General features: G+C 43.4%; 2 protein-coding genes across 4 annotated transcripts in view; both read left to right on the top strand.

Moving 5' to 3' along the window:
• Positions 1-9,726, top strand: part of UBE4B (ubiquitination factor E4B) — a 33,772-nt gene extending 24,046 nt beyond the window's left edge. For all 3 annotated transcript variants that reach the window (XM_062507496.1, XM_062507497.1, XM_062507498.1), the window contains 11 exons: positions 250-349; positions 1,050-1,177; positions 1,526-1,624; positions 2,014-2,249; positions 3,009-3,135; positions 3,426-3,570; positions 4,637-4,771; positions 5,142-5,333; positions 7,494-7,668; positions 8,113-8,259; positions 8,460-9,726. In XM_062507496.1, the coding sequence (XP_062363480.1) occupies positions 250-349; positions 1,050-1,177; positions 1,526-1,624; positions 2,014-2,249; positions 3,009-3,135; positions 3,426-3,570; positions 4,637-4,771; positions 5,142-5,333; positions 7,494-7,668; positions 8,113-8,259; positions 8,460-8,518 (1,543 nt within the window). In that variant the 3' untranslated portion in view covers positions 8,519-9,726. The remainder of the gene's footprint in view (positions 1-249; positions 350-1,049; positions 1,178-1,525; positions 1,625-2,013; positions 2,250-3,008; positions 3,136-3,425; positions 3,571-4,636; positions 4,772-5,141; positions 5,334-7,493; positions 7,669-8,112; positions 8,260-8,459) is intronic.
• Positions 9,727-19,140: 9,414 nt separating this feature from the next.
• KIF1B (kinesin family member 1B) overlaps positions 19,141-26,870 on the top strand; it is a 68,465-nt gene continuing 60,735 nt past the window's right edge. Inside the window, exon 1 of the mRNA XM_062507426.1 lies at positions 19,141-19,246. Within this exon, the coding sequence (XP_062363410.1) occupies positions 19,141-19,246 (106 nt within the window). The remainder of the gene's footprint in view (positions 19,247-26,870) is intronic.

Genomic DNA, 26,870 nt, shown 5'->3' on the forward strand with positions numbered 1-26,870 from the left:
GACAGTCATGTGTTGGAGCTAGTGTATGTGGTGCCTCTGAGTTCTGCCTGTGCAGATGTTCAGTCTGCATTTACCAAAGTGACTTGTTTCTCTTGTTATGATGATGGGTAATTTCTTTGAAAATGATCAGCTTTCTCCCCCACTTCTCTGTATTTCCTTGGTTTTTAGCAGATTAGTCAGTGAAATCCCTTGTGCTGGCAGCACATTTCCCCTCTGTCACAATAACCAGTTCCTGCATCTGGTTTTCAGGACTGTTGAAGATTTGAAAAACAATGAAACTCAGTGGAAGGATTCTCCTCTGGCCACCAGGCATCGAGAGATGCTGAAACGGTGCAAGACACAGCTTAAGGTTTGTAAGTGATTCAGTTGTCAGCTAAACGCTTCTGTGGCCTGTTGACTTTGTGTCCTAATGTTTAAATACAACTTCTCTTCTGCTGCTTGAAAATGGGGGGTTTGAACCTCTGACCCCTGGGAATACTGCAGTGGATGGTGGTCATGATAGAGTATAACATCAGTGGTGAATTTAAGATTAAAAGTAACACCAATAAGAAAATTCTGTGTTTAATTGGAGAGAGACCAAGCAAAGGGACTGTACTTTGTTCAGGGGTAGCTCTGTACACAGTCCATGCACAAGTAGGAACTGTCAAGTCACTGATCTCACACAGAATTCCTGCAAAGATGAGTAGCCTGGGGTGCTCTGTTTTTGAAGGCCTGTTCTGCTTAGATCTTCCTCATAGAAATTGGCACAAATTTTCTGAACTGTAGTACCAAAATCGCTTTAATCACTTATTTCCCACTTTGATGCATTTGTTACTTCTCTCATTGTTCCCATAAAGCTTGTGAAAGGCACATCTGTCCCTGCAACTCTAAATTGTATTTTACTTGCTATGCTGGGGCTTATGCACTCTATTTTCTTGAAATCAGAGTGTATTGTAAGAAGAGACCACTGTATAATGGTCGTGATTCACAGATATTGATAGTCTTGGAGAGACTTCACATTCCTTTATGCTGTCTTGCCCTGGATTAGTTTTTGTGTGCATGTTCTGCAGAAACTGGTGAGGTGCAAGGCTTGTGCAGATGCTGGTTTACTGGATGAAAACTTCCTCAGGAGATGCCTGAATTTCTATGGCACGGTGATTCAGCTGATGCTTCGCATTCTTGACCCTGCCTATCCCAAGTGAGTGTCAGGTTTTACCTGTGTAAGTTGTATCAAAGATATTTCAGATCATGTTAGATTAATGACTGAATGTAGCAGTTCTAGAATTATTTTTGCTTGCAGTGTCTGCATTGTTATGTGGTTGGTGACATACATCCCTGCATGGAATGTGTCTGTTATTCAGTTCAGTGTTCACTTGGGTTTGGGGGGCTCCCTCAGGTATGTTTGGTACCCTTGAAGTACTGACATGGAGTCCTAAAAAGTCGGTTTCTGATGAGGGGTTCCCATGGAAGAATTCCATAAGTGCACATGACACTTTCTGCTTGACCCTGCTGGTTTACTGTCCTGTTTCTCTCTTCTGTTTTACAGCATAAAATTGCCTTTAACTCCTGAGGTTCCGAAAGTATTTGCATCATTGCCAGAGTTTTATGTGGAAGATGTTGCTGAATTTTTATTTTTTATTGTACAGTAAGTAAAGTTATATTTGAAGGAAGCTTGTACTACCACTTGTCCTTTTAGCAGGTGGCACATGCATAAATTGAGGGTGCAAAAGTAGTTTTCTAACTGTCTGCAGTTAATATTCTGGTTGATAAGAGCAGCCAGAAGGTTATGGCATGGCAGCATTGCTGTAGCTATAATGCATAGGTGGCTCCACAGCCCCTTCTAACCCAGATTTTTCTCAGAAGAAGTCTGAAAGCTTTTTGGTTCTCTTCCCAGGAATTTTGTTTATGGTTTGCAGTGAGACCTTTTGATCTTGTGATATATTAAATCATCACTAGAATAAAATTTTATAAAAGCCATAGCTTAGAAGTAGAACATTAGGGTTGGGATTTTTCATTCAGTTTTCCTGTTTCCAGATATGCTCCTCAGGTGCTGTATGAGCCCTGTACTCAGGACATAGTGATGTTCCTTGTTGTGATGCTGTGCAACCAGAACTACATCCGAAATCCTTACTTAGTAGCCAAGCTGGTGGAAGTGATGTTCATGACAAATCCAGCTGTTCAGCCCCGGACACAGAAGTTCTTTGAAATGATTGAGAATCACCCTCTCTCCACTAAATTGTTAGTCCCCTCCTTGATGAAGTTTTACACAGGTAAGTGCTTTGTCTGTAGCTCACTGAGTGCACAGCAATATTCTAAGGCCAAAGGCTCTGTTAGCTGTTGTAACTATTAAAAACACCCCAAACAAACCAAAACAAACAAAAAAAAAACAACAAACCCAAAAAACTCTTGATAGATCTTGAGTTAGAGTCTTATGAAGGTGAGGCTTTATTGCTCAGGAACTGGGGGAAAGAGCACTAGGTGGAACCTTGACAATTCCAGTCCTTTCACAAGGTGTTGTGCACTGTTTGTGCACTGACAAATCCAGCAGTGTGAATCAATGTGACAATTGCTTGTGTGGTCTTTAGATTCCAAAATTAAGGCTTTTTCTTTGCTTTGCTTCTAAAGGAATATTGGGATTTCAAAACTCCTCATTGTAGTTTTGCTAGTCCTGTAGATTTGGATGTTTCAGAAGAGGTTTTGCACCCATAACAAAAACAAGTATTTTTGTAGGGTACCCAGAGTTTTCTTAGTGAGATTTTAGACTGTGGGATGAAGAGCAGAGTTGAATAGAGCAGAATGTTTTGGTTCCTTGGGGGTTTTTCTTCTGAAATGAGGTTGGGTTTAGATTAGAAAATGTACAGTGCTGCCTCTTCTAATGGCAATTAAGATGGCGACCTCTGAATGGGAATTGAATTTCATCTCTTCAAGTTTCTCTCCGTGTTTGAAGCTCATCACATTGGAGGCAGCAGGGAGAGGTGTGTTGCCAGTGAATCCTGGTGGGAAAGTTTTGGGTCTGTTCTCTTTTCCAGATGTGGAGCATACCGGAGCCACTAGCGAGTTCTATGACAAGTTTACAATCCGCTACCACATCAGCACCATTTTCAAAAGCCTCTGGCAGAATATAGCTCACCATGGTACATTTATGGAAGAGTTCAAGTGAGTAAGAGGTTGTCTCAGGCAGTTCCTGTTGTGCTGGCTGCTCAGGCAGGGGCCTGAGGAGGTCCCTGCCTTTGGGACTGGGTGATGCTGCTTTCTGTTGTATCTTACGTGGAACCCCTTCCAGTAGAACTGGAGTGTTTCTAAACTGAGCTCTGGACACCACAACCAACTTGGCTTGGGGAATGGGATCGTTGTTGGAAATACTCAGTGCAGGAGTGTGCTGGGCTTGCAGTGTGCTCTGCACACCCACCTGCTCTGCCGTGATACCTGTGTTTCGATGTTTTCAGCTCTGGGAAGCAGTTTGTTCGCTACATCAACATGCTGATAAATGACACAACTTTCTTGCTGGATGAGAGTCTGGAGTCCCTAAAACGTATCCATGAAGTGCAAGAGGAGATGAAGAATAAAGAGCAATGGGACCTGCTGCCCAGGGTGAACAGAGCTGTTTTTCAAAGTGCCCTTTACTTATTTTTAATTCTTCAATACAAGACCATAAAAAAAAAACTTTTTTAGAAGGGGCAGCACCAACGAGCTGCTTATGAGAAGTGGTTCTCAATGCTTTTTCTTGCTGCCAGTGTGGCCATGGTCACTCTGGATGACATTCTGCAAAAAAACATCATTCTGCCTAGTTATGTTGTGGCTGGCCAAACCAAAGAGAGTGGTGTGAAGCAGAAATAGGATAAAGTTTCAGATTACTGTGCACTTAATTCTAAGTGGAAAAACCAAGACTTTAACCTTCCTGAAGGAGGTTTGGGAAGATGCTCGCCAGTTGAATTGACTTCAAGGAATAGAAGCTTTTGTTCTGTTTAATGCATTGGTCCTTGGTAGATTTGATGCAGACAATTATAGTCCTGTACCTCAGAACTTGGCCTTATTAAACAGTAATTGTGTGTGTTGACCCACCAATGTCAGGTATTTCTATTTTAAGGTTATTGATTTAAAAAAAGAAAAAGTACAAAAGGAAAAGCTATAGAGATCTTGTTTGTTAAACATATTCTGCTCTTCTGAAGCCTTTCTTCCTGTCTCTGCCTACCAGCAAGGTAAAGCCATTACTGTAGTTACAAAATGAGCTGGTACATCATCTATAGATTGTTCCACTGGGGAGTGCTTATTATTTATGATGGTGCATAAATTAGAGAGAATTAGAATTCATTTGACTCTCAGATCCCAAGCTGGTTTTGACGTATTGGCATTTGGATGGAAGGGAAGCATAACCCAGTTCTGCAGCTGTGAGGAGCAGTTAGAGGAGATAAACAAACTCGGTAACCACGGGGGCTTGTTATGCTGTTTGCATTAATTCTTTAGTGTTGCAGAATTCTGGAAAATTGATGCAGACATTAGTACTAGGTAATAAAAGTGAGCAGCTGAACCTTAGATTAAAAGATGTCCCACATCTGCATTTGAATTACTGTCTTCCTTTTGTCTAGATCCCCTTAGCATTGTGGCTGATGATGCAGGAAACTCCATGGCTTGTAAGCACGCTGTGTTTGTTCTGCAGGAGCAGCAGCAGGCCCGGCAGTCGCAGCTGGCCCAGGATGAGCGCGTGTCCCGTTCCTATCTCGCCCTGGCAACAGAAACTGTTGATATGTTCCATATCCTTACCAAGCAGGTCCAAAAGCCTTTTCTCAGACCTGTAAGTCCTGCTCAGATTTAAGGTGGTAGCCTGCTTCTGTAACATCTCTGGATTATAACCTGGAAATGTTTGGTAGCACTTAGTCTCCATTCTCCTCCCTTTTCTCCAGCTCATTAAATCTAATTGCTGTTGATGTTACTTGATGTTGAGAGCATTGCCTGAGTCACCGAGATGGTGTGATCCTTCCAGACAGAAACTGTTTGCGTGACATTTTTTAATGGCAAACATGCATAAAGAACAGACATTTCCTGCAAGCCTACCAAATGAAAATGTTATTAGTTAATTCCTGATCTTGCTGTGTGCAACCCTGGTGATATCTTCTTTACCCCTGCCTTCACACTGTGATCTGTGTTGTGCTTTGCTTCCACAGGAACTTGGACCACGACTGGCTGCTATGTTGAACTTTAACTTACAGCAGCTGTGTGGCCCCAAGTGCCGTGACCTGAAAGTTGAAAACCCAGAGAAGTACGGGTTTGAACCAAAGAAGCTGTTGGACCAACTGACTGACATTTATCTGCAGCTGGATTGTCCTCGCTTTGCTAAAGCAATTGCTGATGATCAGGTGAGCTCCAGAAGGATGAAGGAGAAGGGCAAAAGCTGGACAGATAGACTTTGCAGAACATTCCAGAAGTGTTTAATCTTGCTTGTCTGCTGCCAGCCAGTTTTTCTTACATCCCTGCAGTCTGTTTTCTTTCAGCAGATCATCTCTGTTCATATTGTCTGCCCTTTGTAGGGGGTGTTCCCAGTGCTTTGCAAACCTGTAAACATACATCAATGCCACAGCACTTCCCACACAGAGGAGATGTCCTGAGCATGACGTGCTCTTGCCTACAGCCTCATTGTGAGTTAGCAGAAATACTTTGTCCCTTTGCAAGTGCGAGAACTGAGGCAGAGTTTTCAGTCCCTCCCCCTTCCTCATTGAAGCAGGCAGAGCTGGGACCAAGAGCCTCCTTCAAGAAATCAAAGTTCATTCTCTAGAATCAAATTGTATTCCCCCTGAAATCATTGTATTAAATGGCTATGTAATAAACTGACAAAGCACAGCATGTATGAGACAATTAACAACACCTTTGAACTCATGGTAATATTCAGAGTAAGATAAGCTATTGCTGCTATTGCTCAGCTCTGCGTTCTTGTAAAGTTGTCAGACCACTGAGCCACATCTGCCCATGTCCATGTCTTATAATAGAAACTTTTTAAAGTATAGAGGGGAAGAAATGTTCACAGCAGCTACTTGAGATTCTGGTGGAAGCCGTTTTTGCATGTCTAGTGAAGCAGCAGTACTGAGGTAGCTCAAGATAATTTTTCTGTAGTTATTTAAGTTCTGATAATTGCAGATAATACCAGTAACACATCTGAAACAGACCTTATGTGTTTGCATGTGTGTAATGAATATTTTTATGCTATTCAGTATATGTGAAAATGAGGATGTTATCCATCATTCATCCATGCCAACCACAGCAAATGCGCAGACTGACATAGGGATTCAAAAGAAAGAAGCCTGCGGGTGTGAGAACTGGAAAAAAGTTTAATTAACAAAGTGGCCCTTCATCAAAAAGGGGTGGGGGGTGACCAGTCTCTTGGAAACTGTCAGTGGCAGGAAAGAAACACCAAGGAAATGTGTGGTTGGTTAATGGCTACTGGTATAGGGAGAAAAAAAAACCAAACAAAAACTTGCTTGATCATGGTGGGATCTGTCTGAAGCATTTGGAGAGGTGTCCCATTTGCAAGTCCCAGCACGAAGCAGAGGCAGTCTGCAAACGTTTCCTGCCCTGGGCACGTTGCCATGGTTCTGTTCCCTGTGGGCACGGGGAAGGAGGTGGGGTGGCACTGTGTGTCCTCCCTGCTGAATGGCACTGCTCAGGCACTGTGGTGTAGGTGAAAGAACTGGGGCTGTGTCCAGCACTTTAAACATCCCAGCAGAAAAAGAAATCTGTGAGACTTAGTGTGTTTTGTTTTGTCATAAAATTCAGCTTTGCACTGTAAAATAAATATCACTTTTTATTAAAAGGTTTGTGTCAAAACATGGCATTGTGAACTTAAAATGAAATGGGGTCTCTGTAGAACACAGACAGCCACAAAAGTTCCTCCCTAACTTTCTTTTTCACATAAAAGTAATGCTTGCTTCAGTTGCATTTGGTGTCTGTGGATATTCCTTCTGCACCAGGTGGCAAATTTCCAGCATTCACTCTCTCTGAGCTGTCTTACTATTTTTGCAACATCATGGGGTGGGTTTTTGTTCTTGTTTAGATTAGGAGAAGGATTCACTCATTTCCCAGTACTGCCTTGCATATTATCAGAGACGTTAAGAAATTTTAAAAAAAAATCATTTTATGCTGTATTTTCAGCCAAGACTTGTGAGAACAAGAATACAGACAGGAGGATGGCAAGACAGATGTTTTGTCCAAGAACAGTTCTAATAATTACAGTCAGCCTCTAAGCATCTTCCTCATTTTCTTTAGGTGATGTTGCCTTCTTTTTTCAGCCCTTAATGGTTCTACATTGGTGATGACTGGTAAAAAAAAATCCTAAGCCTACCCCAATGTTGACATTTTGGTGCTAGATGAATGCTACCTACATACTATTTGCTTTGATGTAAGGTTGAGGTTTCATTGATCCTTCCTTCTGCTGTTTTAAAAATGCATTCAGTATCTCCATTATTTTTATGGCATGTAAGGATACTACAACTCAGCAAAGTTGTGTTTTTATGCTTTGCCTGTAGAGGTCCTACAGTAAAGAGCTCTTTGAGGAGGTGATCTCCAAGATGAGGAAGGCTGGAATCAAGTCAACCATAGCAATAGAGAAATTCAAACTGCTGGCAGAGAAAGTGGAGGAAAATGTTGCCAAGAATGCCCGTGCAGAGATTGATTACAGCGATGCTCCGGATGAATTCAGAGGCAAGTGGAGTCTCCCAAGCCCTGCCTGTCTAGGAGAGAGGGGTTTTGTTTGTTACATGGATATTCTGTATGTTAATAGAAACTATATGTTGTTTATAAGTCTTGCATCTTGCTCTGTTTCACTGATGTAGTTAGGTAAATACAGAGCTAAGAATTCCTTTAGTTTTCCCTGGGATTGTCCTGTTCAGTCCTAGCCTTGCTTTGCTTACATGTACTTGAAAACAGTAACCCCCCTCTCAGCTGAAAATGGGGTGACAGTAGTGAATGCTTAGTCCTGGGTCAGGAAGGGGAACGTACTGTGAAGAATTCTGTCCATTTAACCATTTTCTGTAACTTCAGCAGTGTACTGGGGACCCTGAGCATTGGTTCTGTACTGTGGGTTTATGGGCAGATGAAATGTGTAGCTGTTTCCTCATCCTAACGAGGAGACCCTTGTGCCCTCAGACCCACTGATGGACACTCTGATGACCGACCCCGTGAGGCTGCCCTCAGGAACCATCATGGACAGGTCCATCATCCTGAGGCACCTGCTGAACTCCTCCACGGATCCCTTCAACCGCCAGACTCTGACAGAAAACATGCTGGAGCCAGGTACAGGGACAGCTGCCTCTGCCAGTGGGCTGGGGCAGCTCTGTGCTTTCATAGGACAGTGCTGAGTAGAAGTAACAGTTCTTTGATAAGAACTAAATGAGAAATGGCTATTGGTCACAAGGGACTTTGTTATAGTACTATTACCAAGTAATTTAATAATTATTTTTTCCTTTTCTTCTTTTTTTTTTTTTCCTTACCAGTGCCAGAACTTAAAGAGCAAATCCAAGCCTGGATGAGAGACAAGCAGAATGACCATTGAAATTCCCTTGCAGTGCACGCCACCACAATGGGCAGAGCAGGGAGTGGGCTGCTCTGGCAGGAGTGGAGCAGACACACTTGGGAGCTGTTCTGCCATTGGCACGCCCACGGCACTGACTTGCAGTAGTGACCAGGAGCATGTGGACGAGGAGAAAAGCAGCTTAATTCTTGTACATATATTTAAGTGATAACGATGGTCAATAACATGGAGGACAAGCTAGGAAGTTACTTATGTTACAAAACTGTCCTTCAATATGTCACATTTTGGAGTTTTTACAGCTGAATTATTTTAGGAAGACTAATGGATCAGGGCAGCATCCCTTCAACCTTGTTTTTTACAGCCAGATATCCGTTAATTTGATTGTGGTTAGACCCTTGGACATTTTGCTGCTAAAGTAACTTTTTTCTCTTTCCCTTCCTTTCTTTCTGTTCCACCCATCAAACCTGCACTGTCTTTTTCTTTTGTAATGCAAAAACATACAAACCCAGTGAAAATCAAAATAATTCCCCTGCCCTTAAAGAGCATATTTTGTGCGATAACTGTGCCTGCAACAAAGTGTTCATCTTGGGATCGTATTTTTATATTGCACATATTTGCCTGTTTGGTTTTTAATTGGTGTTAGACACAAGGATAATTTCAAAAAGGCAAAGACTTCACACGTGGATTTTAATTTCCTTTCCTTGAGATGTTCCTTTCCTTTATGTTGATCAAGATGCTCTGGTACTTGTGAAAAGCCTTGAGATAGAAATATGTTAAAACAGCTGCCATGAATGAGATGCCTGGGAACACCAGGATTTCAGTGACTTTTAAAAGAAGAAAATACATTATTTCAATGCTGCAGATCTATGCTAACTGACAGTTCTGAGCCATTGGAGCTTGTCTACAGAGAGCAGATACTTTTATCCTTGGAGGCTGCAGTTTGGGGCAGGGGTCATTTTTTATGTTGCATACCAATTTGTATCCATGGCTTGGCCTTACCAAAGCAGAAAGGGTGCAGGAAATGTAGAATTAAGTTTTTAAAGAAAAAAATGTTCACAAACATTTTTATATTACTGCCCCCTGCATATGATACTTGAATTTCCTTTTTAAAAAGGATTTGAAACCACAGTGTTTTTAAATTAAGTTGGAAAAAAGGTTGTTTTTCTTTTGTTTTTCGCCATGTCTTCTGTTCAATTCCTGACTCTCTTGAACTACAATAAATGATACACACTCGCACACAATGTTTCCTTGCTCTTTCTTGTAAGAGTGTCAGTGAAAATATAAAAATACAAATCATTGGGTGTCTTTGTTCAGGCTTGCTGATAGTGATTTAGGATCTGGAGATAACTTACGTGGAACATTTCTGTGCACACAGATATCAGCAATACTTCAAACTCAAGAATGTTCCCAAGCAGGTGCCACTGAGCACCTATTCATAGCTCTGTGACAGCTGGTGACAGCTCCAGGGGGAATTTTGATGAGCTTGTATAGAATCCAGCATTGACCTTTTAGGTGTGCAAATAACTGAATTAGAAAATGTGAAGGTACAGTTGTGAGCTGTTTTTTTTTGGTTTGCTTGTGGGTTTCTTAGTGGTGCTTACTCTAATAGCATGAATGTGTATTTCTTTTCTCCAAGGATGGGAGAAGATTCCAAAGCTTCTGTCTGGGTTGATGCTGCAGCAGAGAAGTTTGTTGACTGGCTTTATAGTTATAACCAGTTCAAATCCCCCTCTACTTTCCTCTTCACAAAGTCACAAATCAAAGCCTGCTCTGCTTTTACCTGCAGGCTGCCAGTCGAGCACCCAAACCCAGCACAGATTCTGATGTGTTTACAGGTTGTGAGCTGTGTGTGTTCTTTACTGAAGAGGTGATTTCTGTATAAACTCTTACATGGTCAGCTGTCCCCTCATTATTGAGGATTATTGCATGAAATCTCTAGGAACATCCCAGAGTTTATACTTCTTTAGATGAAGGAAACTCTTCAGTAGTGAATGTGTTTTTACAGTTGGTTTTATCTGAAATCATATATTGCTTCTATTGACAGATTATAAAATGAAAATTCTGTAGTTTTGGGTTTTGCCAGGAGGAAAGAGAAATACTTAGGTTTGGTGTGGGATGTTTTAATAAACACAATGCCTTCAGAATCTGAATTTATATTTATTCTGCCATTGTGTCAGACTCTGACCTGAGGAATATAAATAGCAAAGTGCATTACTGAAATGTTTTGTCTAATTATGGCATACATCTATCATTTGGAAACATGTCAATGCAGATATTGCACAAGACACAAGGGCTTGACATAAGTGGCCAAAACAATTTTATCTGGGCACGTAGTATCAAGTATTCCAAAGGTGTGATCTCCCAAATTCTGCCTTTGTGAGCAGAATAATGAAATGTATTTTAATACAAGCTGCTAAAGTGCCATTCTATTGTGTCTGGCCACAAAACTGAATCAAACCCCTGTCTTTCAGTGGATAGTGGACATAGGAGTGTCTTAAAAGCAAAGCTGAATCTGGATTGAAAATCACTCTCCTGCAAAGTGTTTTGGTTTTGTGACAATTCTTAGTTTAGTTAATTAAATGCTACCTGCAGTTTTTGGTGATTTCCCTTCCCCTCACTAATATGTCATTTATCTTTTTCAATCCAACTACAGACACTTTATAGCAGAGATCCCAGAAGCTATCAGTGGTGGGATTTACATTTGACATGTCCACGTGTGTGCAGAATGTAAATGTCTGAGCTGGGGATGGTTTACCCCAGCAGTGGCTAACTCATACAAAGTGACCTTTCCTTGGAATATCCTTATCACTGCTCTCTCCGTGTGCTCCAGCTCCACACTAGAAACTAGAGAAATTCCTGGGGCGAGCACTGCTGTAGCAATACAATTCAGGCCAGTTGAGTCTATTGTATCACGATTTATACTTATGTGATGGCCCAGTTCCCATGTCTGTCAGCTCTTCCCTGCTGGTAATAGCAGGAGGCAGCACTGCTGTCAGAGCTCGGTGCAGCAGCCCCCAGCAGTGGTTCAGCACAGTCACTGTGTGCCCTTCTCCCCGAGCTTGCACCTGCCCTGTGCCCTGCATTCAAACAGCCTGCCCTGCTTTAGGGGCTGTGTCTCATTGCAGTAACCAATTTCCTCTGTGCTGATACATGTACATTCATTACCTTGCTGTTTTCTATCATGTAACTTGGCGCTCTCTGCCTGTTTCTAGCAGATTTGTTCAGGGCTCTGTGACCAAGGGTGGAATTAACGTGCAGGAGCTGTTGTGTTGTGAGCTGTTCCCAGGGAACACTACACAAACTTAGCTGAAGTAAAATCAATCTCAGCCTCTGTTGCCATGGGGGGTTTACGGTATCGGGGCAGTTCGCAGGAGATTTTGAAACTGGTTTGAGGGGTTTTTTTGAGGTGTTCTTGCCCTTTTTTTTCAGAGTCTAGCTGACCTAATTCTCCATAGATCTAGATAGAAGTTAGCAGTTACACCACCCTAAAACCACCGTTAAATTATCTGTCCCATCAATAGGAATAGGTATTTTCTAGGACGTAGCAAAGCCGCCTGTTTTTGATTTGTTTCTGTGGCAGTATTTCCCTAAGCCTCCTGTTCAGCCTTTTGTTGCCATAACTGCAGATGCTACTGCGAAGGGGAAATAGTCACTTTTCACCAAACAAAGTAAAAAATAACTCATTGTGCCCAAAATCTGAACCTTAAGGGGAACGGAAAGGACATGGTGGAGATTAACATAGCTAATAGCCAGGAGGCTGTGAACAGAAATAAACCTTGTTCTGAAACTAGAAATCTCAGGTCCTGAATGTTCTCAGCATCTTAAATCCAATTTGTATATGATGGTGAATGAAATACATGCAATTGAAGCATTTCATTATTTTAAGGTGCTTATTAGCTTAAACATGAACCAGTTTTTAACAGGAGAAATTACCAAATTATTAATGATAAGGAGGAATTTAAAGCTGAATTATTGCAAAAATAAAATTTTACTGTGAGAATATGCGTAGAATTATTGAAAGTATGAGAGTTAATAGAGCATCATTGACTGAATTGAATGATTTGCCTAAAAATACACTATGAGGTCTAAAAAAAACGACTCGAGCTGCTCAAGAAACGTTTCGAAGGGAGGGAGGATTACTAATCCCTCCGCTCTGAGCTGTCGCCTTTAGGATACTTTAGGATGCAAATCCCACTGGATCACCCCGGGTCGGGAGCCGGGGAATTCGCTACCTCAGACACCGCGTTCAGCGAAAAGGAGCGCCCCCAGCCCGTCTGTCCGTCCCCAGCCCGTCTGTCCGTCCCCAGCCCGTCTGTCCGTCCCCAGCCCGTCTGTCCGTCCCTAGCCCGTCTGTCCGTCCCCAGCTCGCTGTCCCCGCTGTCCCCAGCCCGTCTGTCCGTCCCCAGCCCGTCTGTCCGTCTCCAGCTCGCTGTCCCCGCTGTCCCCAGCCCGTCTGTCCGTCCCTAGCCCGTCTGTCCGTCCCCAGCTCGCTGTCCCCGCTGTCCCCAGCCCGTCTGTCCGTCCCCAGCCCGTCTGTCCGTCCCCAGCTCGCTGTCCCCGCTGTCCCCAGCCCGTCTGTCCGTCCCCAGCCCGTCTGTCCGTCTCCAGCTCGCTGTCCCCGCTGTCCCCAGCCCGTCTGTCCGTCCCCAGCCCGTCTGTCCGTCTCCAGCTCGCTGTCCCCAGCCCGTCTGTCCGTCTCCAGCCCGTCTGTCCGTCCCCAGCTCGCTGTCCCCGCTGTCCCCAGCCCGTCTGTCCGTCCCCAGCCCGTCTGTCCGTCCCCAGCTCGCTGTCCCCGCTGTCCCCAGCCCGTCTGTCCGTCCCCAGCCCGTCTGTCCGTCCCCAGCTCGCTGTCCCCCTTCGCGCTCCCTCCAGCGCCCTCCTCCCCTCACGCTCGGGAGCGCGGGCGGCCGCGGGCGCGCACGGACACAGCGCGGCGGGCGGTGCTGCGGCCGCCGCTCCCGATAGGCTCCGGGGCGCAGACGTGATTTGCATCACGGGCTCCGATTGGCTGGAGCTGGCGAGGCACCGCCTCCCCGCGGCGCAGCGGAGGGCTCCGTTCGGAGGGCGGCGCCGCTGCGGCCGGGCACCGCCAGGCGGCGCAGCGGGCTGTGATTGACAGGGCGGGGGCGGGCGCGCGCGGGCTCCGCGGGGCGCCATTGGCGGGCCGTGCCGAGGGGGCGGGGCGACGCGCGCCGATTGGCGGAGCGGAGGCGCTCCCCCCGCGGGGCGGGCGCGCAGCCCGCGGTCCGGCAGTGCGGAGCGGCGCTGAGGCGAGCGCGTCGCCCGTTCCTGCCGGCGCGGCCTCGCTCTCCTCCCTCCCCTTTCTCCCCTCCCTCCGTTCCCTCCCTCGCCCTTCCCGCTCCATTCCCGGCAGCGGGGGGGTCTCCCTGCCTCGGTGGAGGCGGCGATGGGGATGGCCGGGGTTTTCTCGCTGCCCTGCCCCGCCGGCTGCTGACCCCGCTCCGCCCGCGTCCCGCGGACACCCCGCGCCAGGTGAGGGGGCTGCGCTGAGGGGCCTCGGCGCTGGCAGGGGCCGGAGCGGAGCGGAGCGGGGCGGGGGTGGTGGCTGATGCCGTAATGCGGAGGGGGAGGCGGCGATGCTGCCGTGCGCATCTGTGGGGCCCCGCCGAGGGCTGAGGCCGGGAGCGGGGGGGATGGATGGATGGATGGAGGGATGGACGGACGGACGGACGGATTCGTAGCACTGGACACACCGAAGCTGTCAGGGCAGTGGCGCAAGGGCGTGGGGCCCCGCTCGGCCTTGCCATCTGCCCGATGCCATCTCCTCGTCCCCGGGGACGCTTCCCTCCCTCCCTCCCCTCGCTTCCCTTTCTTCCTTCCCTTTCTCTTCCTCCTTCATTTTTCCGCGGGCGGCCGCTCCCCGGCTTTCCCACCGGCTGGATGCCGCGTTCCGCCGCCCGTCTCCCCCTGTACAGCTCGGCTGGGGCGGAGGCGGCCGGCGCTGGCCGGGAGGGGCACGGCCCGCGGGGCGGTGCGGGTGAGGCAGAGCGGCTCTCGGCGGGCCGGGCCCGGTGCCGGTGAGGCAGAGCGGCTCTCGGCGGGCCGGGCCCGGTGCCGGTGCGGGCCCGGTGCCGGTGCGGGCCCGGTGCGGCTCCGGGCAGCCATGTTGCGAGGATGAGCCGGCAATCCCGGGGCCGCGCGGGGGGTGGCGGGGCCGGGCCCGGCGCTCCCGGGCATCGCCTGCGGTGCAGAATTCGCCAGAAGCAATGATGAATTTATGTCTGCTTTCCGGAATGTAAATACCCTCATACCAATTTCTAAAGGATATTTCTTTTCGCTTCCAGCTGCTTCTTAGCTGAGTTCTTTTTTGCCGTTGCACAATCTGGTGTTGGTAAATAGCCATGTGTGCATGTGATCGGGTTTCAGTGCCTGGCCAAGTTCTGCAGCACTGTTCGATCTGGCATCTGAACCTGGTTCAGATATAGCCGAGCGTGCGTGTGAGTTCAGCTGAGGGATCACGCTGTCAGCGCTGCCCCAGCTTCGTGCGGCACCTAAAATTGGCTCTGCTGGGGGCCCTTGTTCAGAAACGCCTGCTGCCCCAAACAGCTGCTTTGCCAACTTTCCGTGTGCCAATCTCTGTCCTTGTTTTATTTCTTTAGAGCTCTTGCACTGATTAAGTTACAAGCCATTTTTGTGTTTCAAAGTTAGCACATTCTGTGATACGTAGATATGACACGGTTATCTAGTATGTGACTGGTTATCTTAAATAAAGGTGATTCTTTATTTGTGATGTGTGATGAGTTTGGGTTTTTGTGTTTTTTTTGATGCAGAGATGCAGATTTGAAACATGGTTTTGTAACCGCTTTGAGCTTGTTGCAGATTTCTCTGCATGTATAAATTATAATTTGAATCTAAAACCCTGCTCTGCTTGTAACTTTTCTTAAATAAGTAGCAATGCGTTTGTATTTTGACATTGCATAAAAACTGATTTGCCAAATCTTTCAAATACATCCAAGTATTCAAGTCTTAATGTTTATTCAAATATTTTTGAATTTGAAGCCCAGATCTAATTGAGCCTGTGAAGGGTGATTCAACAACACAATTGGGTTTGCCAGGTTGAATACCAGTAAACAGACAAGATATTTAGATGATTTTTTTAATGACACACTTTAATATTAAAATCTCACTGTGTGACTTACAGGGTGGGTATCTTTAGTTTCAAATAGGTGTAAAACTAGAATGTTGGATTTGCTTTTTGCTGATGAAGCTCACTAAACAACTCGAATGTCATCTACCACCTGTTTTGGAGCAGTGGTGGATCACCTCCGAGACACACACGCAGTTCCCTTCTTGGTTCCTGACTGGATTCATGCAGACTGAACATTCAAAGAGGCACAGCTAGTAGATTCCTTCCAAGACATTAGGGAGATGATTCATTCGAGCATGCATGGCAGCCTTCCAAGCCTATAATGAACATTAAAAAAAGAGTTGTCTTTTATGAATATTGTTCTTCTAAATCTGTACCACAGACTGAATTCCATATTTTGGTTTTCTCTTTTTCAAGTTATGTTTCCACTCTGTAGTCAGCGTTTTGTAGTAGGAAGTGGTACTACTGGTAAATGTGAACCCTGAAAAGCCAGTTGCAGTTTATTATCTGTCATACTGTGTAACTTGGGGCTCATTTTGCCTTATTTTACCATTCTGTGTGATGAGGGCAATGCTGCTTTTATAAATTGTTCCAACCAGTTAAAATTACTGGTAAGTGAAAAATCCCTCAAAACCCCAACAGCTTAAACGTATGGAAAGTTTGACAAATTATGTTGGTGTTGATTAATTTTCTTTTTAATGAAAATTAAATATTGCACAATGAATTGATATTCAAAGCATCTGAAATCCATGTGCAAATATGAGTAGGTGTTTTGCTTACTTCAGCTATGAAAAATAGCAGAGTTGAGAACAAAAGAGATCTAAAACTATACCATATTTAATTTTCCATCAGCACAAAAGTTAGGGTTGGGAAAAATTGGTAGCTGTACAAGTCCAGCAGTTGAATTTTCATGTTGCAGGTGATTTTGTGATCTGTTCTGTGAGAATCTCTTCACAGTTGTGTTTCACACAGGTCTGTCATTTAGCTAGTGCATATGGAGTCTCTGGAGGTGTGATTTTCATGCTTTCTTATTGTGAATATGATGTTTAGAGGTACTTGACATATATATATGTATGTATGTATTTATGTATATGTTTTAAAGTAGATGATTTTTTCATTCCACTCTCTGCATCTTCCCAGATATATCTGCAGAAATTAATGCAGTGTTCTGAGAGGTGTTTTTATGAAAACATCAGAAAAAAATTCTTTGTGGGACTCCACAGTAATAATGCAAAACAAACCCCCTACATTTCATAAACAGTATTATAAGAACACATGGACAAAGTAAATTGTGTCACTGTGAACTTGACAAAAATGGATGTTTTGTACCTGACAGATGATGAAGTGGTATTTCATGAAGAGCAGGCTGGCCAGGAGCAGTGGCATTGCTGTTTCTAGCAGCACTGTTCAGGGTCAGTTGAATAGGTGAATAATCCTGTGTCAGGATTAGTCTCCTCACCTGGCTCTGGTGGGAGGGCTCAGGTACTTGAGCCAGGGGCCTGCTGGGGAGGGAGAGAGAAAATCCCCAGGGTGGATTCTGAGGGGAAGAAGTTCAAAATGAAGCTGTGTTTGATACTTTGTTCCACACAAAAGTAGGTACCTCTGAGCCAGAGGCAGTGAAGCAGTCCCTGGAACAGCCCAGATCATATGAATTCATTCTCAGTACTTTTCTGCTGTGTTCTATGTTCAAGATTTCAGTGAAGCTTCTTAAAATTCCATCCTAACCCTGAGCTGGTGGTGTGGCTGTGTCATTAATCATTGCTCAACCAGTTTGAGCAACCATTTGTACCAGTGACATCGAGATTCAGTTGGCTTGCTCCTAAAGACATTCTTCTAGTCTGATGAGATACCTCAGGTACCTGTGAAAATAAGGAATAATTTAAATTGCTTCTACTTGGGGGAGTGATTTAATTGCTGTCTTCACCATGTGATGGCATTAATGAAGTATTGCAGTTTTATTAAAGACTGCTTGTAATGTGGGAAAATGTGTCATAACTTGAATTAAGCATGTATAAGTACTTTTACCAAGTGTGGAACTTACTTTAGAGCTGAAATGCTTCTGCTTCAGACCTGCTAGTGAGTTTTGTACTTCTGTGATCACAACCCTGAAACGAGCATTTCACCAGATAAGTGGTGTGTTGGTAACCAGAAGAGATGTCAGGATTTCTGGGTGCATGGCTGAGCAGAGTTTAGTTCTGGCCAGGGTAAGTCAGATTCCAGATAGAAATGTCTGTGCTGAGTCAGGCCAAGGATGAATCCAGCTCTGAATCCTCTCTTCAGCTGTGGCTATAGCAGTTATTTAGGATTTAAGGATAAATCAAACATAAATAATGTTTTCTCATTATAGTAATCCAGGTTCTGTGTGTCTGTGCCATGGAAGCTTTCCTAGCCAAGGGTGGGAGCTCTTTAGTAGGATTCATTCTTTGAATCATTGCTTTTTGAGGCTGTTAGGCTTCAGTACTGACCGTGTCCTGTGGCCATAAGTTACACTTGTCAGTTCTGGACCAGCTGAAAACCTTGTTTCTAATGGAGGAGGCTGGCTGACACCAACACAAACCAATCTTCTGTAACCCTACATGCCAGCACTGTCTCAGACACACCCTGAAGTTTGGATAGTGGCTCAGGTTCAGGGATGGTTTCTGCAACCAAAGTGCTCCATCATTTAGATGTGGTAGGATTTGAGAAGTATTTTGATAATGGAGAGGAATTTAATGGTGGACATTTGCCTGAACAGAGATAATAATATTTACCCTGAAGGCAATAATTCTTGATTCCTCTTCTTCCTTACAGTATGTCCTTTAATCAGTAGATATACAAGTAGTTGATGAGTTGTTATTTCCTTGGAGAAGAGGACTTTCCCAGGACTGCAAAGGGTTCTTATAGGGTACACCCTTTTCTCTGGAGTCATATGTATTGCAAGTCAGTGTGCTGAGGCCCATGACACTTGAGTTAGTTTTAATATTTAATACTCCCTATTGCTAAAGCACTGTGGCAGCAAGGACTGGCAGTGTGAGAACCTGAGAATGGGGTATATGGTCATTGCCTCACGATGAAATTTAAGTAGCTGTGTCTTTACTGCTAAAATTATCTTTGTTAGGCTAAGCCTGACACATGTTGTAACCAGATATTTATTTTGGTATTGGCATCCTTACTTTCTGGAAGAAAACCAATACTTGGTTTTCTTCCAGAAAATAAATGTATGAATTTGTATGAAAAACAAATATTTGTGTGCTTCAAAAAAAACTGCTTCAGGTGACGGAAACTGTTGACTAGGGAGACAGTGAACAGGTGCTGATAAGTGTATTTCCAGTTCTGGCTTTAAGTGACACCTTTTGTGGGGAAGGGAGGGTGATCTGCAAAGCAGAAATTGCATTTATGAAGTAACTTTGAACCTTCCTAATTTTATCAATATCTTGAATACCATAGCTGTACTTAACTAAATGATGTTTTTCTCAATAGAAAACAGCAACAGGAAGGATAACTTGAAAGGCTCCTGCTCACTTCCAACTCCTTGACTGTACTGCCAGCAGCCAGGATGTCGGGGGCTTCAGTGAAGGTGGCTGTTCGGGTACGGCCTTTCAACTCCCGAGAAACCAGCAAAGAGTCCAAATGTATCATCCAGATGCAAGGCAATTCCACCAGTAAGTTTATTTTAATCCTGTGAGGGAGTCTTTCTGTGTTCCCAGACTTCCTACTGAAATACATTCTTCTGTCAGAGTGAGAACTGCATACATTGTATCATCTAGAATTAATCTTTTAGTTACTCTACTTTTCTGAGGCTGTTGTTACAAACTAGATTATCTCTGAATGTGACCAGAAAGTCTGACTCACAAGTATTTTGATTTTTATGCAGTTGTACATGGTATTTGCTTCTGCTGATCTGAAAATTCTAAAGAAAGGTTGGAGTATCAAAGTGAAAACCTTTTTGTGAACTTCAGTGTTTGGGAATATCATATGGGTAGACAGACACAGGGATACATTGCAGATCACCACATGGTAATTGTGGGGGTATAAGTCCTGCCTGGATCTGGTGCCTTAGTTCTTGGTGTGCTTGTCCTGCAGTATATGATTTTGGTTAAGAACATAATTTGGGTGAGAAAGCTGAGATGAAAAGAGTATCAAGTTTTGTGCTGTCCAGAGCAGATGTCTAAACAACAGTAAAATAACAGACTACGTAAAATCATCTTCTTCTCTAACCAATTAGAAGTGTTTGGCTTCCTATATAATTGTTGTGGGTGTAGTTTGGAGGACACTGTTCTGTGGGAAGCTGTGTGTGGGCACACCTTTTCTGGTTTTGTTGGGTTGGTTGTTTTTTGTATTGAGGTCAAGGCAGTATTGGCAGCATTTGAGAGAGTGTCGTTCCTCATCTGCAGACCAACACCTCTGCCCATAAACTGTTCTTCTTGGGGCAGTTTCTCATTGTTAGGTAATCAAGTAGAGCCATCTTGTCTGCAGCTGTAGGAAGCAACACTCCAAGAGCATGGAGTTATTTTGCTGTCTGATTACTTGAGTGTTTACTCATGCCTGTTCATACAAAGGAGGTTTCATACAGGCCTCTCCCCTTTTTTTTAATTTTTTTTAGCCAAGGTTGTACGTCAGCCTGCTTGTGCTTCTGCAATGGAATTTAAGTCCTGGTTGTGGTCACTTAAATTATATAGTGTTAATGGTTTCATTGGGAGAGAGGTGTCATAGAGAAGAGAGCTTGTTTTTTAGTGCTGAAAGTTATCGTCAGACCTTATGTGCAATACCAAACAAAGAAACTTTCTTTGTGGTTGGATTTCAAAATTTCTATTTAAGGTAGGGGAGGGAGGGATTTGAAGTCATCTCATGTAGAACAGGTACTGGATCACATAGTTGGATCCCAGCGTAGAATGGAAGAGCTTAGACTTCATTAGAGGACATTTGTTATGGAAATGCCACCAAGCTCTGGGCTCCAGCAGCACCACTAGGTATCCCTGGAACAGCTTTTCCTGCTGTAGTCATCACAGCAGTCAGTCTGGATGCTTAAGGTGTTTGAATTGCAGGAGCCTGTGGCAGCACCTTGTCTGTGCACAGCAGCAAGGCTGACCAGTCAGTGTCTGGCAGCTGGTTTGTCTGAGTTGGAGATGTGGCCTGGCCCAGACACTGGTTCTGTTTCTGAATGCTAGAGCTGCACTGCAGTGACACATTTGCAAGAGACTGCATCAGCTTTCAAAAGGAGAAAAATACTTCAGATTTATCTAATTGGAAATGTCTCTACAGAAAATACTTCTTTTGCTGTATTTTATACTCTGAAATGTTCTAATCTGCAGCCTTTTATTTGAATGCTATGGCTCTGATCGAGCTGGGGGATGTGACAGATGGTCAGGTTTAAGTCATCGGGGCTACTGCAGGCTGTGGGAAGGAATCATCAGTTGCAATAGTTAAACACTGTCACAATCTGTGGGATATTTTCCCCTGTAATTCCCTCTTAGAGGAGAAATACAAGAAAGCAATGGACAGAGGAGTAGTTTGAACAGAAGAGGATTGTATAATAAAGGATATGAATAAGGCATTGTTTGGTGGGGAAAAAATACAGCAGAAATCTTTTCTCCAAAGAATCTTCCTAACCAAGCTGTTTGACACACATAACTTCCAGCTGAAATTCTTCAGCTAGTATGCTTTTAGGTTACATGTTAGATTTGGGTGGCATAGCACTCTTCTGCCCAAGATTATTTCATTTTCATGATGCTCATTTTTTTGCAGCCCCACAGTTGCATTATTGAACTCATTATTATGGTCTGATCTTGCTGACTAAAAGCTGAGCACATAAAGTGAAATTAGTGTATCTGAGACTCATATCTGATGCAGCAATTTAAAAATAAAGGGAATCCAGTAGTAACTCTAGACTGAGGAGTTCCTGCTTCACGCCTTCCAGTGTGCCAGTGAAGTGATCAAGGTTTAGATGGCTTGCCTCTGAGAAGGTTATTTTTTCATTTGTGCACTGATCAAGTTGACAAGAGGCAAACCTGAGAGGATGGTGATACACTGAGTAGTGACTATTTTAAGCCTCCAAGACAGTTAAAGTTGCCTTATCTTGGAATTAAAGCCTAATGGGCTGTCGTGATACCGGATTGATGAGTCAGTGCGAAGTCTGATAGCTCAGAAGGGATTTTGACAATTACTTAAACTTTAATTCTGTATGTACTGATTGACTGAGCTATTCTTCTGATCCTTTGTGGGTCCTGTGTTTAAACTTTGTGCAAGTCTGAGTTGTGTAAACATATTGGCAGAGACCACTGCATTACAGTGAAACTGGGGCAGAGTGCTCAGGATCATGTTAAAGAAAACTGCATAAAGATACAAATAATAAAGTGTATGGTAGGTGTACTTTAGTTATAAATAGTTTTAGATGGATGTGTGAAAAAGGAGTGCTTTTTGACATACATAATGAAGTAGGTTCTTGAAGTCAGAATGCCACCAGGGTTGTTGCCTGACATGCTGCTTTTGTTTGACAGTTTTTGTGTGAATTTGGCTGTTTAGGGCTTTGGGGATTGCCTGTCATTCACAGGGTACTTGCCAGCAAAGCAAAACGTCTCTCTGGGTTAGAAAGCTTATGCTCAATTTCGTGACACAGTTCTTTGCCTTGGAAGTAAAACAACATCATTTGCTTGTGCACTCCTACAGAATTTACTTATTATCCTATCTGGCTTTAACGTCGTTTCCTCCTTTAATCAAGATTCATAGTAGAGCTCTATCACTCCTCACTGTTTAAAAATGATAATGCAGCTGAGTACAGTTCTAGGTATGTCTTAATCTCAGAAAAAGAGAATTCGTACTAAGATCTTTAACCCATAATGTTAAGGACACTTACTGTGAGTAATTGGGACTTATGTGTTTCTGCTGGAAGGATGCAAAATACAGAAGTTTTGAAATCACTATTTGAAACATATTGTTTGTCTTTTTTTTTTTTTTGTTTGGTCTGCTCTACTATTATGCATCTTGCATTTAAACTGTCAGTCTTTATGTCTAAAATGCATGTTTCAAAACGGAGATTCTGCAGTTCAGCTGAAGTCACATGTGCTGACTGCATTAAGGGGCTGGAATTTGGCAGAAGGCCAGTGCTGCTGGGATCATCTCTATTTGCAGATGGGATCCATTTGAATGATACTGCCACAAGTTCTTCAGTGGACACAGAAGTGGGGGTAGGGGAAGAGAAGGCAATGGAGCAATCTTAGAGACAGGACAAGTTAGAAGCTCTAAAATTCTGCTATTTAAGTTAACTTGGGAATGCAAGATACTTTCCAAAGAAGAAATAATATCACCATCAAATTAGTAATTAAAAAACTCCATCAAAACAGTAACTGGGTGGGATTAATTTCAGAAAAGGCTATGTTTTTAAATAATTATAACTTAGAAATCATCCTAAGAAACATAAGCTTTGTTTCCAAAAGCACCTGCTAAGCAAGTGAATTCAGTTGCCAAAATGTGGCTTTCATTTGGAGTTCTCTTCTGAAAAGTATATTCTTTAAATTGCTGAATAGGTGGCTCATCATGGCCAAACTCACAAGTGGCTTTTTGAAATTCATAATTAAAGTATAGATCATGGTTTTTAGCATAGCTAGTTTGAATGTGTTTTGTCTTTGATTCCTGCTTTTTCCAATTTTTGTTAAGAAAGGTTTGTACCAATGCATCTTGCCCACAATATATTATTTACTTATTCCTGTCCAGTTAATTCGTGACTGTTTTTGTGGTGAGTGGGAAAAAGGTTCTGCAGTGTAATACATGAAAGCTGAGCTATAGATCTAAGAGTGTTTTGTATGTCAGTAGTTCTTGTGCTCATTCTTGTATGGGCTTTTCAAATGTAACAAATATAAACAACGTTGGCAGCTGCTGCCTTGGGTTACTGAGCTGAAAAAAGCTGTTCTGTGCCTAAAGACTCCCTGAGTGTTGTGCTTTTTCTGCTTTGGCTTTTGTTTGCTTGAGGGATTTTTTTTGTTTTGCGTTGGTTTTTTGTTTGTTTATTTGTTTGTTTTGTGATTTTTTGGACGTGATTTGATATTCTGCCTGTAAATAAATAATGCATAAATAAAAACAAGTGAAATTGAAGCAGATATTCAAACCAGTAGCTACAATATAGCATTTAAATACTAATAACTAGCAAAGAGCCCAGCAGGCTTATTCTTTTAAAAAATCTAAATGCATGTGTAGAAAACAAAACAAGGAAATAAGGAAGTACTCTACTTGGAATGTGTCTTTTGCAATTAATTGTGCACTAGATGAATGAAAATAAGGTTTAGAATCTCGTGTGTGCAAGTGCCAGTAAACCAAAGTTCTCAAAGTACAGTTCCTCTGTGATTATTGTATGTTGTGGTTTGCAGCAAACAGCAGCAGTGGAGAGGGGCCCCTGCACAGTCCAGGTTACCTTGGAATTGCTGAGTGCACCTGGATCCTCAGGTCAGCCCTGACAATGCCCTGGAGCCATTTTACCTCTGCAGTGGTCTCTGTGTTTCAGTAACCTTGGCAGGTTTTTGGGTGGCTGCTGGAGGTATTGGGTCTTTAATAAAATGGAGTGGTCCCATCTGCCAGCAGCAATGGTCCCAGCTGCTGTTGTGGATGTGTGGCTGTCAGCTTCTCACCCAGGCATCCTTGGCATCAGAAAACCTTGCTAAGACATTCTGGAGTTAATCTGTAAATGTTGTAGGGGAAAAAAGTCCATTTCTTCTAGTGGTTTTGTTGTTCGGGTTTTTTTTTTTCTCCCTAAGGTGTATAAACCTCATATCTAGACTAAAATATTTAAATTTAAAAAAAAAAAACCAAAAACCAAAAAAACCCCAAAACACGCACACACAAAAACCCAACCAAATAAAAAGCCTAATACAGCAGCATCTAATTTTAATTTCTCCTTTGTTTTATTTTTTTTCTTTACTTCTTTTTTTTTCTTTTTAAATGTGTGCTGCTTTATGCAGACGTTTTAGGGCAAATTAAAAATGGGTGGGAAAGCAGGACTGAATTTAAAAGGCTTTTGATTTATTGCATATTTGTCTATATTAGTGGTATTTGAAATATAATGCGAAAGTCCAAACTATTGAAAGGTTCACAGAGTAAGGTAACCTCATCAATAATTCTCTTTCATTGCCATCTCTTTTATTGATACACTTTTGACTTGCAATCTGTGTTATTTTAAAAATAATTTTAGATATCTCAAAAAATAAATATATTCCCTTTCTGATGCCTCGTGCCTGCCAAAAAAACATTGCTTGTTAAAGCACACACCTTGGTTTTCTTGTTTGTTTGTTTGTTTTCTTTCTAGTGTTTTCTACTTGTATCTTGTATGATGATGTTGTCTTGAGAAAATAAACAGCATTTTAGGAGTGTCACTTCACCTCTACCCTGATTTTTCTGGTCTGTAAATCCTAGTTAGTGGTGCAAGCTAAATGAATGCTTGCCCAATATGATAATACAGCACTGCATTCATGGTGGGTGTGTTATCAAAACAGGCTGTTTATGGGCAGATAAATGGTGTCACATGGAGGATGCCTGAATGGCCTTGTGGTTGAGGTTTGAAAGACAAGTCAAAGAGGTCACAATAGCAGAGCTTACCCAAACTCTTCTGATGACTGTCCTGTTACCAATATGAGCATTAGAGTTCTCTGTGTTTTGCAGCATTAGGGATTTCTGTGTCCACAGTGTCTTAGTCACTGTCTCTGAATGCCCTGCAGTATTGACAGCTCATATGTTTTGCAACAAGCCTGGAATATTTTTTTGGAGAAGAAATAAAAATGTGGACTTTTTAGGTGCTTGATTTTCCTTCTAAAGCCTCTCACGATTGAATAAAAATAGCTTGAAGTGTTAATTCTGCACCGTTAAAAAAATTAGAAGATGTCTTTGGGGATCTGGGGGAAGATGAACATTTAATGAACTTTAAATGCTAGAGATGCAAATGCTGGTTCTGGAGTGAGACTGTAGGTTGATGACTGGGGTGTTCCAGCTGATGTTAAGTGCAGTTAGACTACATTATGTTATGAAGTTAGTATGAAGCTATAGCAGAGAGGTATCACTAATGAATCCTGAGCAGTTTCTGTCAGTGGTGATTCTCCAAGTGAAATGTTTCCCCTTCAGAATTAGTGCCCACTGACCCAGAACTAGGCCTCTAGAGGTGATTCTTTTTATCAAATGCTTAAATAAACTGCCATCTTTTAGTATGCAAGTAGAAGTAAAAAGAATGCAAATTGTTAAGAGGAACTACCTTAAGAATTGGATATTTTAATTCACTACCCAAGTTCTTCCAGAGACATCCATTGTTAAGAACTGAACAAACTGATTTAAGTCCTGGACTGAAATCCTTAAGACCTGGCTTCCCAAGATTCCAGTGCTACCTGGCGTTCTCTTAGTGTGTTGCTGGCATGTGTCTGAAGGTGAAAATGGTCTTAGGAGAAGCCATTGGCTCTTGGTGATGCCAAGTCAGAGCAGCAGGTGAAGCAGGAGATGCTGTTTCACCTGCCTTGGGGCAGAAAACAGCAGCCCAGAATTGAGCTGGAGCACTCAGGCAGCCCCACACACAGGCCTGAGACCTCCTGTGCCTCAGCACCAGGACATTGCCAGGTAATCCTTGGCAATGCAAGTTTGGGATGGTTTTGGGGCACTTTTGAGCCAGGGAGAGCAGCGTGGTGGGCTGGCTGGTGCGTGCTCAGAGCCTGCTGCTGTGCTGTTCTCCAAGAACACCAGCTGGACAACTGGTATTTATAGCTGCTGGATCTGTGAGAGCAGCTGAGGATGAGAGCGGCTTTCCAGCAGCTTCTGTGAGCGGGAGCTGGCCTTGCTCTGCTGCTGCTCCCTCCCCCAGCCAACCTTTCTCCCAGTGCAGGCCTGAAATTCCACACTGGGGAGAGAATCCGGTTGAATTCCAAAGGAGCTGTTCTTAGCTTCTACTTGGTTTCCTTCCCTTTTAATGATTTGAAAAATGCAAACAGTGCTTTGAAAAGCAAGTGCTGCTTCATGGGCTGGAAGTGTCCATTTCCCTTCATTTATCTCTTACAATAACAGCCCAGAAAGTCTGTCTTATAAAAGCACTATGGCCATAGATCTGATTGCAGCATATGCCTAGGAAAGAAGCCTGTATTAAACGTGTCTTTGTGGTGTTATTCACGTTCCAGCAAATAAAGAATGCCTGCTCCACCCTGCTCTCTGTAAGGAACATGTTCCCATTGTTGTCATTCTAGTCTACAGATGGTGCAGATACACTTTCCAGACCCATGTCTTTTAAGAGACTCTGTATTTAATGTTAATTTGGTCTTGTGGAGTCAA

This window comes from Cinclus cinclus, chromosome 23, assembly GCF_963662255.1.
Source record: "Cinclus cinclus chromosome 23, bCinCin1.1, whole genome shotgun sequence".
NCBI classification, from domain to species: Eukaryota; Metazoa; Chordata; class Aves; order Passeriformes; family Cinclidae; genus Cinclus; species Cinclus cinclus.